We start from the raw sequence: 14,492 nt of genomic DNA on the forward strand, positions 1-14,492 counted from the left end.
TGGTTGCTATGGTTAGAGACAACATTGTGAAGAAGGGCTGTAATGAGCGAAGAAGATGAAGAGAATGATTTGTATTTGTGGTTCTAACCTTAAGGGTATTACGGGAAGTTCACATGTGGTAAGGGTAATTTCATCATTATAAAAGAATTAACATCACCTTAACTAACAGAGTAGACCAAGTTGAAATATCATCATAAAATAATGGTAGTCTGTGATGTTTTTTTGAAGTTTGGGATGTTTGTGACATATTGAATACTTAGAGGGGGTGTCCGTGAAATTTACCCAAAAAAACATTTGGTAGAAAAATTGGGTCTAGACAAGGTGTAACTGCTTAAACACAATTGACAATAACATAAATTTGGTAGGATTGAGGTTTTCCTTCACCCCACACTTGAGATACAAAGAGGGGATCCAATGAGGGGGCGCTGGCGTCTGGGGCGGAATTTCTGACTTTTATCGGGATAGGAGAGTCATTTCACCCCATTGTGTCTAGTCATTTCACTCCACTGTGTCTGGGCGTGATCTGCGCCGATGCGCCAATGCACCAATGCGCCAGTACGGCCCCCCTTCCCCCTCCACCACACAGTTAACATTTTCCCAATCCCTAACTTTTATGGCTTACGTGCCGAATTGATCCTTATTGAACACCGGGACCCGATCCAAAACAGGACTGCGCCAAATTATGCATTAACGAAAAAGCCCCTAAGAATACCACAATTTTCTGCCGAAGAATTTAAAATCTTCGTGGGTCATGGCGTCCGTTGAACAACTATTTTTCGTGTAGATTTGCATTTGGTGTTTACGCTCTCGAATACGACTTGCCGAATTTTTCGCAGAGAGAGAGAGATCCAAACCTGCGACAAATCCATGTCCAGGCTTGACAGTCCAGAACATTGAATAACGGTCTGGCAAGAGAGCGTGGAGAAGGCAAAATGCGAGCAGTTGACGGGATCTTGGGTAGCAGAGGTGTTGAAGAAGGCAAAACAGTCTCACGACTGTGGTTGAAGAGAAAAGAGAGATGGCTAGTAGTTCTGGGCGTTATACTCCACGCAGTGTACATGCTTAGCATCTTCGACATTTACTTCAAGACACCCATTGTACACGGCATGGATCCCGTTAGCCCTCGATTCAAACCCCCCGCCAAGCGTCTCGTTCTCATCGTTGGTATGCACTTCCCCATCACCCTTTCTGTAGATTTGTCCTGTAATTAGTCATCTTTCATCCTCTTATTGTATCTTTATTTTTGTTACTCTCTTCTTGCAAATCTATATTTGATCAAGGGAACCTGGACCCGACCTGGGTTTTCTCTGTCACTGTTTGCTTACTCTGTGTGGCTGCTTACTGGCGTAGCTGGCTAGGATACTCTCGTTGATTTGGCTTCCTAATCACGTAGCTAGCTTGAGTAATTTTGCATTTTTTAAAATAGGATATTGGGTGTGCTGGCTCCTTGCACTTACAAATATCATGCGAAGCTTTGTAACACTTGTAATACTGTAATTCTTGGAACATTTATTCTGAGGTACCGGGAATTTACGTGAGAGAGATTAGATTTTGAGGCAAAGTAGTATCTGATGTATAGACTGTTCTTCATGCTGATGCAAGAAAGTCACGAAAGTTAACCTTTTTTTGATCCAGACGACAATATTAAACTCTTGGTTTAATCCTTTCCCTGTTGCATGATGTTAAGGCTAAGTTGGTCTGGAACTTTACTGCTGGTGCTTGTTGAACTACTAAATTTAGGATTATTTGATTTTATTTATCTTTTTTTTTCCCCTTTTAATTTTTTTTGGTTTAAAAGGCTAAGGCTTGTTGATTAATGTGTTTCAAAATGGAATTGCAGCTGATGGTTTACGTGCCGACAAGTTCTTCGAGCCAGATTCTGAAGGACAATTCAGAGCGCCTTTTCTTAGGAGTGTGATTAAAGGACTAGGTCGTTGGGGAGTATCTCATGCTCGCCCTCCAACAGAATCGAGGCCTGGTCATGTTGCCATTATTGCTGGCTTTTATGAGGATCCTAGTGCAGTTACCAAAGGTACTAAATTAGTTGGCTCTTTCTGCCCTCTTGTTATTTATCATGTCCTTCCATTGGTGGGACTAAAATAACCCTCTGGATGGTTGGACCACTTTACCGGGAGAGGACATCAGGGCTCCAAAGTATGATAGCTCAGATATCAGAATTAGCCAATCTCTTTCATGCTTCCTATTCAGATTTTCTTTGTTTTCAACTGGTCCCATCAGTGGAAGGCATCTTAGAAGTCCTTGACTTGAGGAATAGAAGCTCAATTGATTTGTTCTGAACAAATACCACTGGCTAGTAGTTATTTTTGATTTTATCGAACTTTCTAATGGCTACTGATTTGTGCTATCTGTTAAATGCACCTCATGTCAGGCTGGAAAGCAAATCCTGTTGAATTTGACTCAGTATTTAACAGGAGCCAACATACATTCGCTTTTGGTAGTCCAGACATTATTCCAATCTTCTGCAGTGCTTTGCCACACAGCAGCTGGAATACGTATCCTCATGAATTTGAAGACTTCGCAACAGGTGTAGTTTGCAAGAACCAAAACAACTTTAGACATATGCAAAACTATCAAGCAAATCAAGCTGTTGTTCATTGAAGTTTTATACAAGGGAATAACTGAACTCCTTTTTCCTTGATTGCGAGTCTGTGACAGCTATATTTCCTTATAGTAACTCATTTTTTTTCTTCTGAGGCATTGTTTGGCATATATATTCAAACTTTCATGTCCACTGTATATCAAATTAATAATGTATTTATAAATTATAAGTACTATTGTTTTGAATGCTAACACTTAAAAGAAGTGAGCTTTGACCAGACAAGTGTGTGTGTTTATCCCCCAGAATTTTAACTTTAGTCCATGTATCACTGTTTCTTCCTGCAAAAGCAATTCTTATTGAGAAAACAAATCGGCAGTTCCTGAACTGTGGTAAGGACGGATGTGAACCTTGTGCTTGTTCTCAGGTGCTGTACTATGACTGCATACCTGCATAAATGCAACATGCTGAAAGCTTAAAATTCAAACAACCTTTAATAGTTGTATCGTGGGTGTGACATATTTGTAATTAATCACGAGAGGGGGATTGTCCTTAACGTGTATGTTTTAGTAGTAGTGTTTTATCTTTTATTCTTCTTTCCTAGTTAGACTCTAGTTAGACTACTTCTACCGCAAGGACTAAGGAAGCTTCTAGTCCTTGCCTTGCCTTTTGTAATTGCTGATATCTATATATATATCACTCCATGCTTTTGTTTTATCTACCCCGGGGCCATGGGAAAGCGCTAAAGGAGAACCAAACAAAGAAGGGGATAATGAGTTGACTAGTTGGTGGTGTATGCCTTGCCTTGCATATTCTCTCATAGACGGTATAGGCAATACCAAATTGTGTAATTGATTTGTAGAATTGCTCTGAACTTCTGTTCCCATCGACTGAATTATATGATATTTCTGTCTTGAAAATGACTTGCAAGATTCAGTAATTATGAATGGCCACAAATACTATGTTCCTTGTTTTGCTGGTGCTATTTGTATAGTTTTTATGAATCTAGTGCTTTGTTTATTTATTTATTTTTTTCTGCTCATGCTTATATGGGTGGAATAATTTCATTGCAGACGCATCCTTTTTGGATGAGTGGTCATTTGAACAGCTCCGCAGCCTTCTGAAAAGGTCGAAGGATGATCCTAAACTGAACCAGTTGCTTCTACAGGATAATGTGGTTATATTTCTGCACCTACTTGGTTGTGATTCAAACGGTCATGCACATCGGCCATATTCATCAATTTATCTCAATAATGTCAAGGTTGTTGATCATATAACAGAGAGAGTTTATAATCTTCTAGAAGATTTTTTCAAGGACAATCGGACAGCTTATATTTTTACAGCAGATCATGGAATGAGTGACAAAGGTTTGAAATTCTTTTGGCATCCTTTTTGGGTTCTAATAGGAGTCATCTACAATACTCTTTCATGATTCTGTAAATTTTTTTTTATGTCACTTCTCATCCTCTGTAACCTGCTTACTCTTGGAATGGCCGCTACTGTCTTAATTGTACTTGGAATGACACACTTTGTTCACGATTGCTACAAGGCTGATTTTACTATCACTCTGTTGATATATTCAGAAGAAAATGAGAGTTTCAGGAAAGCACATTAAAACAGAAGATCATGAAAGGGTTAGAGTATTGGGTTTGGATGCCTAATGATTTGGCCAGATCTAAAATAGTGTGTCAAGATGACTTCACAATAGCAAGCTAGTTTGATTTGGGTCCCAAGAAATTAAAATGATCCAGAGAAATGTCCCAAAGATCATGAAGAACCGGAAACCTCATTGATGATCTCTTGATACTCTGAAGAGCAAAAATTGTGATTCAGTGCATTTATTTCTTGAATAACGGAGGGATGGATACACAAGGTGTTTAAAGGCCAGGCCTCCATTTCATATTGGAGGGTAGCAGCACAAGCAATGCTCTCTTTCTCTACCAAGTTGTGATAGCCAGCTTTGCTTTGCCTTTCTATTTTCTTTAGTAAAATACTAGATTTGCTTTCTCTATGTTGACTTTGAGCTTGATTATTTTCTTGACACCTTGGACAATACCTTGCACTTCTCTGAATTAAACAACTTTGACCTCATAAAAGAGGATGGTGTTGTTTCCAGACTGGAGGTGAGGGATCCGAGCTCACTTCCTTTTGTGAAACTCTTAACAGGATCACAGTGATGCAGATAAGTCACTTAGAGGGCTTATTTTAGTGGAAATAAACCTTGGGATGGGTTATGTATGTATTAGGCCTATGATTCTATGTTTTTATTTTGTAATTGGCCAATTTAATAAGCCTAAAATATGGGTAGAAAGTAGGAAAACGGGATTTATTTCATTAGTTTAGTGATAGTCCTATTTTGAGTCTGTTTTCTTTATTATTTCACTTTCCTAGTCAATTTAGGATCCCTTATTAGTTAAGGATTGGGTTAGGTCTTTCTTTTTTAGTGTCTTAAGTCTATTTTTGAGTCTTCTATATATGTTTGTAAGGGTGGCCAGCATTGTACACGAATGTGATTAATGAAATTTTGGCTTGAGCCTTTGTGTAAATCCTGAGATAGGATAGGTGAGAGACCTAGGGTGAGATACCCATTCCTTCCCCCATCCCCTTCCATCGATTCTTGATTCTAAGCCCTAAAGCTGTCCAATCGATCACAAGGCTTGTTCAAGTTGCTGGGATTTTCTTCTGTTGCAGATTGTTCTCATTCAAATCTGAAATTACATCATCACAGCATTGCTAGCAAGATCCACCTTCATCCACCGATTCAGAAGAGACAATTCTATCATCGATTCAAGGGAAACTAGGGTTTCAAAACCCTAAGGCTGTTTGATCCCTGTTCTGATCTTGTCTTTTATTTGGGATTCATCTTTTCAAGAAGAGTATCCAACCCATTTGCTACTTCAGCAGGTTATTGTTCCCTCATTTGAGTTCCCATTGTTCTCTTTCTTTGGTGGTTACCAATTTGAGATCTCATCATTCTTCCAACCAATTTGAGATCCCGGTGTTCTCTTTCTTGTTCACTGGAGGTTTTCTATTTGATCCTGCCTGGGATTAGACCTATTCTGGTTCTAGTGTTACATTACATGGTTTTCTGCATTACTAATGTCCTAAGTCAGGTTACTCAAGGCATTCCCAATGATGATGAATAAGAGAGGAGTAATGGATAACATTGTCCCAGCAATGATATAAGATTATATTTTACCTTTATTTTTGGTCAAGAAATTGAAATTGTTTTGATTGCATCAGTCTGAAATATTTGAGGAATAAGAAATCCATTTGTTCAATTTTTAGGAATAGATTCTTTATATTTCTTGGGGGGGAGGGTGGTGGCGGGGGCAGGAGTGGGGCTGGGAAGGTGGTGGGGTGGTGGGGGCGGGGCCGAAAAGGTGGTAGGGTGCTGGCCTGCTGGGGAGGTGGTGGTGTGACCTTTAGGAGAAGAAAATGGTGGTATTTTATTTTTAACATGGAATTACTATTTTGGCCATCAAATTGACCATGTGCTCATTAAAAAGCGAGAGTGAAATCAATTTCAATTTTAAAATTGAAACAGCTCCTCAGCTCTTTCAGAATTTCATTCCATTTGATTTCTATTTCACTGAAATAAGGGGTAAAAAGTAAACCAAACAATTTTTGAAATAGAAATTATACCAAATCAGGCCTAAAATTTTATTGTTTTAATTGTAACGTTTTTCAAGGCCTCTGTATAGAGGTTCAGGTGGATTCGTAGAGTTCGAGTATGAACCTTTTTGTAGTGCTACCATTCCTTTAGTGGTGATACAGAATGTTCATTGGCTCCAAATTTTGGTTGTATCTACTAGAAAGTTGCCAGACATCAGTTGTAGAGGTTTTTTTCTTAATATGGATATGAACATGTAGAAACAGATTTGAATTAGGTTACTGCTTGGATAATTAGTTCATCCTAAGCACATTGTATTTATAACTATAATGAAATAGTAAAAATAATTACATAAGCAATGTGGGATTAAACCACATAAGAAACTAACAAATAATAAAGGAAAAAAGTCCAGAATACCCCCACGGTATTCTGGCCCAATATAACTAACACTCCCCCTCAAGTTGGAGCATATATATCATGCATGCCCAACTTGCTAAGATAGGATGAAACACTTGCTACTCAATCCCTTAGTGAACACATCGCCTAGCCGATCGGAAGACTTCACAAAGGGAACACAAACGAGGCCAGCTTCAAGCTTCTCCTTGATGAAATGTCGGTCAACCTCCACATGTTTCGTGCTATCATGCTGGACAGGGTTATGAGCAATACTAGTGGCCGCTCATTGGAAGATGGACAGCAACACCAATATCCTGCAATAACCCTCTAAGCCACAGAAGTTCACAAATTCCTTGTGCCATTGCGCGAATTCGCAAGACTAGACCTTGCCACAACATTCTCGCTTTTGCTCCGCCATGTGACAAGGTTTCCACCCACAAAGGAACAAGAGCGCAGAGATAGATTTCTGTTAGGAGAATTAGCCCAATCGGCATCGATAGGCTTCAACCTTGGTGACCATTGCGGATAGAAGAATTCCCTTTCTGGAGTAGACTTCAAGTACCTAAAAATACGACGGACCGCATCCATATGAGAGGAATATGGATCATGCGTGAACTAACTCACCAAACTCACAAGAATCGCAATGTCGGGCGTGTGTGGGAAAGGTAGATTAGTTTGCCTACTAACCGATAGGCACCCTTGTCAACCGACTCACCCTCTTTCTCCCTAAGTTTTACAAGAGCTTCCATAGGAGTATCTCGAAGGATGACACCAAGTAGCCCTGTCTCGGTCAATAGATCAAGGACATATTTTCTTTGAGAAAGAAAGATGCCCTTTCAAGATCGAGCAACTTCTATCCCTAGAAAATATTTTAAGGGACCAAGATCTTTGACCTCAAACTCACGGCCGAAGAATTTTCAAATCCTCGATTGCAAGATCATCATTACCAGTGATCACAATATCATCCACAGACTACGAGAAGAGTAACCTTGTCACCAAGTCGCTCGATAAACAAAGTGTGATCAGCATTGCTCGCTTGTAACTCTCTGAAATCATAGCCTTATGAAATTTGCCAAACCAGGCCCTGGCGATCGCTTCAAGCCATAAAGGGCACGCTTCAATTTACAAACCTTGCCCTTAGTCCTGTCATCGGAGAAACCAGGTGGAATGTCCATATATACCTCCTCCTCAAGCTCCCATGGAGAAAGGCATTTTTGACATCTAATCGCCGAAGATCCCACCCAAGATTTGCAAGACAAGATAATAACACCCGACAAGTGTTGAGCTTTGCAGCGTGCAAAGGTCTCCCGATAGTCAACTCCATAAGTCCGAGTGAACCCCTTTGCAACCAAACGTGCCTTGACCGCCCACCGAACCATCAACCTTCGTTTAACTACGAAGACCCATCTACAACCCACTGGTTTTTTTCCTGGAGGAAGAGCCACAAGATCCCACGTATTATTTTTGTGTAGTGCTCTCATTTCTTCCAACATTATTGTCTTCCACTTTCCATCTGTAGATGCTTCCTCGCCAATTTCTAGGAACCGAAACAGAGGAAAGAGAAGATACAAATGCACGAAAAGAGGGAGAAAGAGAGTTATACGAAACAAAATGAGATATGGGATGTAAAGTGCAAGTCCTAGTACCTTTGCGAAGTGCAATAGGTAGGTCGGAAGGAGATGGATTACCAGGAGATGTAGGATATGTGTCTGGAGCCGGCAATTGGATGGGTACTAGTGCTATAGTGGGATGCAACTGCCCTCTTGTGGACCTTCCCCTTGTATAGGTGATCATGTTGGAGTTGTCAATTCTCTTCTGAAATTCACCAATAGTTCTCTGGACCGGAGTCTGCTCCCCTTGAGTAGGAATATTAACAACACTATTTTCTATGGTCTCCCCCTGTAAAGGATTCGCATTAGGTGAGGGAGGAATAGCCAGAGGTTGTTGGGAGGTCTCCAAAGTAGGATGGGCAGCATCCAAGGGTGGATGGGAAGCATCCAAAAGGGGTTGGACAGCAGCCGTGGGTGGTAAAGAGGGCTGGGCAGCCAGAGGCTCCTCAGGTAGAGGAATCTCGAAAGCCACATCTTCACCAGCACTCTCTCCCTGAAGAGGTGGCGAAGAATAATAAGAAAGGGACTCATGGAAAAGAACATCCATGCTAACCATGGTACGGCGGGAAGGGGGATGGTAACAGTTATAGCCTTTTTGGGTTGGAGAATAACCCAAGAAAATACAACGGAGTCCTCGAGGGTCAAGTTTGCTGGGAGATTTAGTATCTCGAGCGTAACACACACAACCAAACACCTTGGAAGGCACAATAAAGGAGGAATTACCAATTAAAACATCAGAGGGGCTACGGGAGTGAAGTACCCGAGATGGTAACCTATTGATGAGATAGGCTGCCGTGATAACCGCATCCCCCCAATATTGAGACGGGACATTCCTCGCAAACATTAATGGTTTGGCCATTTCTAACAAGTGGCGGTTTTTCCTTTCTGCCACACCATTCTGGGCAGGGGTATCAACACAACTAGTCTGATGAATGATTCCATGGTCAGCCAAATATTTTTGAAATTGTGATTCTTTATACTCTGTTCCATTATCACTTCTCAATAATTTGAGAGTAGCCTGGAACTGAGTTTGGGCCATTTTATGAAAGTGTTGAAAGCATGAAAAAACTTGATTTTTTATGTGCAAGAGATAGACCCATGTGTTCCTAGAATGACAATCAATGAAAGATACAAACCACCGATGGCCAGAAATAGAGGGTTTACGATTAGGGCCCCAAACATCAGAATGCACTAACTCAAAACAAGAAGAATTTCTTTTATTTGAAATAAGATAATTTGAACGTGTCTGTTTGGCCAGAACACACGCCTCACAAAAAAAGTCATCCTTAGTATGTAGGGTGACCAAACTAGGAAATAAATGTGCTAAAATTCCTAAAGGGGGGTGACCTAACCTAGAGTGCCACTGGTAGAGTTCAGAAGAGACCATGGAGTTTTGGTGTAGTGGAGAAGGTAATGGTGGTGGAGAGAAGCGACCATCATCAAGCAGGTACAGCCCACCGTGCACTTTACCCAATCCAATCGTCTTCCCAGAGGCCAGATCCTAAAACACACAATGAGAAGGAAAGAAAGTAACTTTGCAGTTAAGATCACGAGTAATACTACTAATGGAAAGAAGGTTAGTAGTAAAATTAGGAATGTGAAAATGAGTTAATGGAAGGGAGGAAGTGATTGATGATTCCCTTTCCAGAGATAGATGAAAGAGAACCATCGCCTACCTTGACCTTGTCCTTCCCGAAGTAGGAGAGTATCGATGAAACAAACTAGAGGAACCGGTCATATGATCTGTAGCCCCATAATCTATGATCCAAGGATGGGAGGCTACAGAAGCACAATGACCGCCAAAAGGAATACTTGACCGGGCAGAGTGTGAACCTGAATGAGAGGAAGAATTAGCAGTAGCTGATGTAGTAGAGGCAGCAGCAGCGGAAGACCTCAGCATATGTCGAAATGCCTATAGCTCATCCTGGGATAGACCAGGGTCAGTAGTAACAATCTCAGTCTGATGGGCCTTGGGCTTTGTCTTGTTCTTGGTCTTGGCAGCCCGTTTTGCTTCAAAGTTAGCTGGTTTCCCATGAAGTTTCCAGCACCTCTCTTTGGTGTGATATGGTTTGTGACAGTGCTCACAAACAACAGTCCCTGTAGTAGAATCACCAAGAGAAGCAGTGCCAATAGGTGTAGGAGTGATGGGGGCAGCAGCCTTGAGAGCAGATCTGTCAATAATAGGAGGATGTAACATGGCAGCCCTACGGTTCTCCTCGGAAGAAACCAATGCATAAGATTGTTCAAGTGTAGGAAAAGGTGTATGGCCCAACACTTGAACACGAATGGGATCATACTCCATATTCAAACCAGCTAAAAAATCATAGACTCTGATCTTGTCCACATGTTTCTTATAAGAGGCAATATCAGCAGCTGTAGAGGGGTGAAAATCAGAGTAATGATCCAATTGTTGCCACAGGCTGCAGAGAGAAGCATAGTAGTCCGAAACAGAAAGGTCCCCCTGAGTAGTGTGAAGGACCTTCTTTCGAATTTCATAAACCTGGGCATCATTGCCAAGCTGTCCGTAGGTCTCCTTGCAAGCAGCCCAAATCTGGTCGGCAGTATCCAGAAGAAGAAAATTATGCTGTAAAGCTGAAGTCATAGAGCCTATGAGGTAGGACATGAGAACACCATTATTGGCCAGCCACTTAGTCTGATCAGGGCCTTTATCACTAGGCTTAACAATAGTGCCATCAATATGGTCAGTGAGGCCACGGCCAGCAATGGCAAAGGAGGCTGATCTGGACCACATAAGGTAATTTGAGCCATCCAGTTTGATGGGGTTAGGTGGAAAGCTGTGATAATCTGTCTTGTGATTGCCATCATGAACAGAAGTAGCAGTAGAGTTGGTAGAGTCACCCATACCGGTAGCAGAGAAGGCCAAACAACTTCAAGTAAAGTCCCAAACAAATAGAACCAGCAGCCAAAAAGAACCTTGATCGATTATGGTTTTTAGGGTTTTGAACAAAACCCTAAAGTGATGGAATCGATGGATGAGCCTAGGCTGCAATAAATAATATCAAAGTGGCTGAAAAACTGAGGTAGAGAAGTCCTTAATAAGAGAAATACATCTGCAGAAAAATCAGATCCAAAAAAACAGGTGCAGCAGCCCAATATCGATAGAATTAGGGTTTAAAAAACCCTGTAATGATGAGATCGATCTCAAGGTCTTCACACACCAAAAAACAGATCTGTAGAAGTTGATATAGCTGTCGAAGGAGCCCTTATAAGTGAAGAAAACACCTGCAAAAAATCAGCAACAGTGGGCAGCAATAACCCTAAGATCGATAGATGTCAGGGTTTTGAAAAAACCCTGATAATGGAGGAATCGATCTCAAGGAAGTCTTCAATCTTGAGGAATAATTTCTGAACCAATAAAACAACAATTCTGCAGCAGCTTCTGGTCTTCAAAGAGAGGAGAGGAGCCCTTGTATCTGATGTAGAAGCAATCTCCAAGAAGGAATTGAAGAACCAATATCGCAGCAGTGTTGATTGGAGTCTATCGAACAGAATTATAAGTCATAAATGAGGTAATGGGGGCAGCAACTGGATCGCATGATTACCTCATCAGTGCTGCCCTATATGGGAATGAAGAACAAGGGAGAAGGAGGGAACTAGAAGAGAAGAAGATCGAGAGAGAAGAAGAACAAAAAACGAGAAAAATTGGTGTCCCTAGTTCGAAATCTGCTCTGATACCATGTAGAAACAGATTTGAATTAGGTTAATGCTTGGATAATTAGTTCATCCCAAGCACATTGTATTTATAACTATAATGAAATAGTAAAAATAATTACATAAGCAATGTGGGATTAAACCACATAAGAAACTAACAAATAATAAAGGAAAAAAGTCCAGAATACCCCCACGGTATTCTGGCCCAATATAACTAACAGAACACCTTGGCATTTAGTGTCTTTCTTTATTGCACACCATTTCATTTTCTACACTTCCACGTCTGTTGTTTTTCACTTTTTCTGTGCCGCTTTATTTTCCTTGAAGTTCTAGATTGCCAGCCTATTGTGTATTTTAGATGCTGACATGTTAATGGTTATGCTGATAGGAAGTCATGGAGATGGACATCCTACAAACACTGATACTCCACTTGTAGCTTGGGGAGCAGGAGTTAAGCATCCCAAACGGATGGTCCACCATAGTCATCCTGATGATGGTTTTCGTTTTGTTGATGAGCATATGCATGACATGCCGACACCTATGGGGTGGGGTCTCACTGGCTTAGAAAGGGTGGATGTGAATCAAGCTGATATTGCACCACTAATGGTTTACTATCTCATTATCTCCAGTTTGATTCTTTTCAAGCTTATTTCTATAGAGAATTAATTTTACAATGTTCCTGTTGACTGTATTGTTCTGATAGGCCCGTTGAAATTTTGGCAGTCGACTCTTCTTGGGTTGCCATGTCCTGTTAACTCCGTTGGGAATTTGCCCATGGATTACATGAATTTGAGTGAGGTTTGTTTTACGAATTACTTTTTAGGCTTAAGAATGATCAGTTCATGATGACATGGCTTTATATTTGGTAATTTTTAATGGCATGTCCTTTTTTTGCTGTTTGTTGGTTGCATATCAAATAAAGTGGTGCAGAAAGTGATTTAGATCTTATGTTTATCCAGGAAGATGAAGTTGAAGCTGCACTGGCTAACACAAAGCAAATTCTCAATCAATTCCTTCGCAAGTCACGTATCCTTTATAGTATTGTTGAGATGGCAGTCTCAGTCCCTTGTAATTTTTAAGATTGTTTAGAGAGCTCTTTTTTTCCATCATTCTTCTGAGACTGAGTGGGCATTGGTTTCTGGAAGCTTTAAACCTTGTCATTTTCTCCCCAGTGGAAAGTTTATTGCAGTCTGAACCAAAAGAAGTTATTGAATTTGGTTCTTATGTGAACCATAAAAAGTTATATATGTACTTCGGAATTTAAACCCCAGCAGACGTTGAACTGGCTGACAGAAAGCAAATTCTTCATCAATTCTGGTGGCTATCTAATTACCCAAGGGCTGTGGTTAGAAAACCAGTGGTGATCTAGAACCATAGGTCAAGATTGACTTAAATAAAGAGATGTTTCAGAAACCTGGTTTGAGGTAATCTGCTGAAGACCTTAGTCTGTTCAATTGGACTAGGCATGGCTAGGACTGTTTCAGCCAAATTGGAGGCAAATCAAGGGTCAAAGTTGGAGCTATGTGAGGATTACCAAATTAGGAACTTGCTGGAAATATGAATCAGATTTAGAAATCAGGAAAACAGCAACTAGATTGTAAAATAGAAAGAGAAATCAATATAGAAAGTGAGCAAATGGGTTTAATAACTAGAGAACAACATAAAAAGTGAATATGGAAAATAGAAACCACCCAATCAGAATTATAAACTAGAGAAAAGCAGCAAATAGGACTGTTGTTCGCCCGGCCATGATGTATGGGGCGGAATGTTGGGCAGTTAAGAAGTGTCATATTGATAAGCTTTGTGTAGCAGAGATGAGAATGTTACGTTGGATGTGTGGAAAAACAAGGAAGGATAAAGTACGGAATGAACATATAAGAGCGGACTTGGGAGTTGCCCCGATCAATGGCAAGCTCCGAGAGAGTCGTTTAAGGTGGTATGGTCACATTCAACGGAGACCTAGGTACGCCCCAGTAAGGAGTGATATGATTCCGATTGAAGGAGCTAAAAGATCTAGGGGCAGACCTAAAATGACCATAGGAGAAGTGGTGAGGAAGGACATGCATAGTCTAGGTTTGGTCCCAAGTATGACCGAACAGAGCCTATTGGAGGGCAAGGATCCATGTCGCAGACCCCATTTAGCTGAGATTATCCTGACGTGTTGGGCTGTGCCTTGTGCCTCTTACTATCTTTCGTCTTTCTATTTATTTCCGATCCTCCATTTGTCCTTTTCCTTTGTCTTTTCTCATCTCTTTCCCCATCCCTCTTCTCCAATCTTTTCTTCCCTTTTTTTTTTTTAGAATATATCTATGTTTTTCTCTATTTTGTTTGTTTGGATCCATGTAGCTGACCCCATTAAGCTGGGAAAAGGCTGTGTTTGTTGTTGTTGTTGTAGAAAAGCAGCAAATAACTCACAGATTAGCACCTGGAACCAAAATCGAAACTGAAGAAAGGAATTAGAAATCAGGGCAACATGTTATCAATTGTTGTGCAAAATAGAAACCAATGGAATAATAGAAAAAAACGCAATAAACGATGTTGTCGCAAGGCTCAAACGATGGCAGAGAAGAAGAAGAGACTAGGCCTCCCACCTAGAACTTGACCAGCTTTTCACTAGTCCTCTTGGCATCCCACCTAGGTTTTT

At 40.8% G+C, this 14,492-nt stretch overlaps 1 protein-coding gene across 2 annotated transcripts in view; it reads left to right on the forward strand.

The window, feature by feature from the left end:
* Positions 1-755: 755 nt before the first annotated feature.
* LOC122654733 (GPI ethanolamine phosphate transferase 1) overlaps positions 756-14,492 on the forward strand; it is a 41,953-nt gene continuing 28,216 nt past the window's right edge. The window contains exons 1-7 of one of the 2 annotated variants that reach the window (XM_043848956.1): positions 756-1,164; positions 1,841-2,032; positions 2,390-2,545; positions 3,631-3,924; positions 12,237-12,454; positions 12,572-12,646; positions 12,808-12,874. In XM_043848956.1, the coding sequence (XP_043704891.1) occupies positions 933-1,164; positions 1,841-2,032; positions 2,390-2,545; positions 3,631-3,924; positions 12,237-12,454; positions 12,572-12,646; positions 12,808-12,874 (1,234 nt within the window). In that variant the 5' untranslated portion in view covers positions 756-932. The remainder of the gene's footprint in view (positions 1,165-1,840; positions 2,033-2,389; positions 2,546-3,630; positions 3,925-12,236; positions 12,455-12,571; positions 12,647-12,807; positions 12,875-14,492) is intronic. The other variant, XM_043848955.1, reaches the window with a different exon arrangement.

The sequence above is a fragment of the Telopea speciosissima genome, chromosome 3, assembly GCF_018873765.1.
Source record: "Telopea speciosissima isolate NSW1024214 ecotype Mountain lineage chromosome 3, Tspe_v1, whole genome shotgun sequence".
Lineage (NCBI taxonomy): Eukaryota > Viridiplantae > Streptophyta > Magnoliopsida > Proteales > Proteaceae > Telopea > Telopea speciosissima.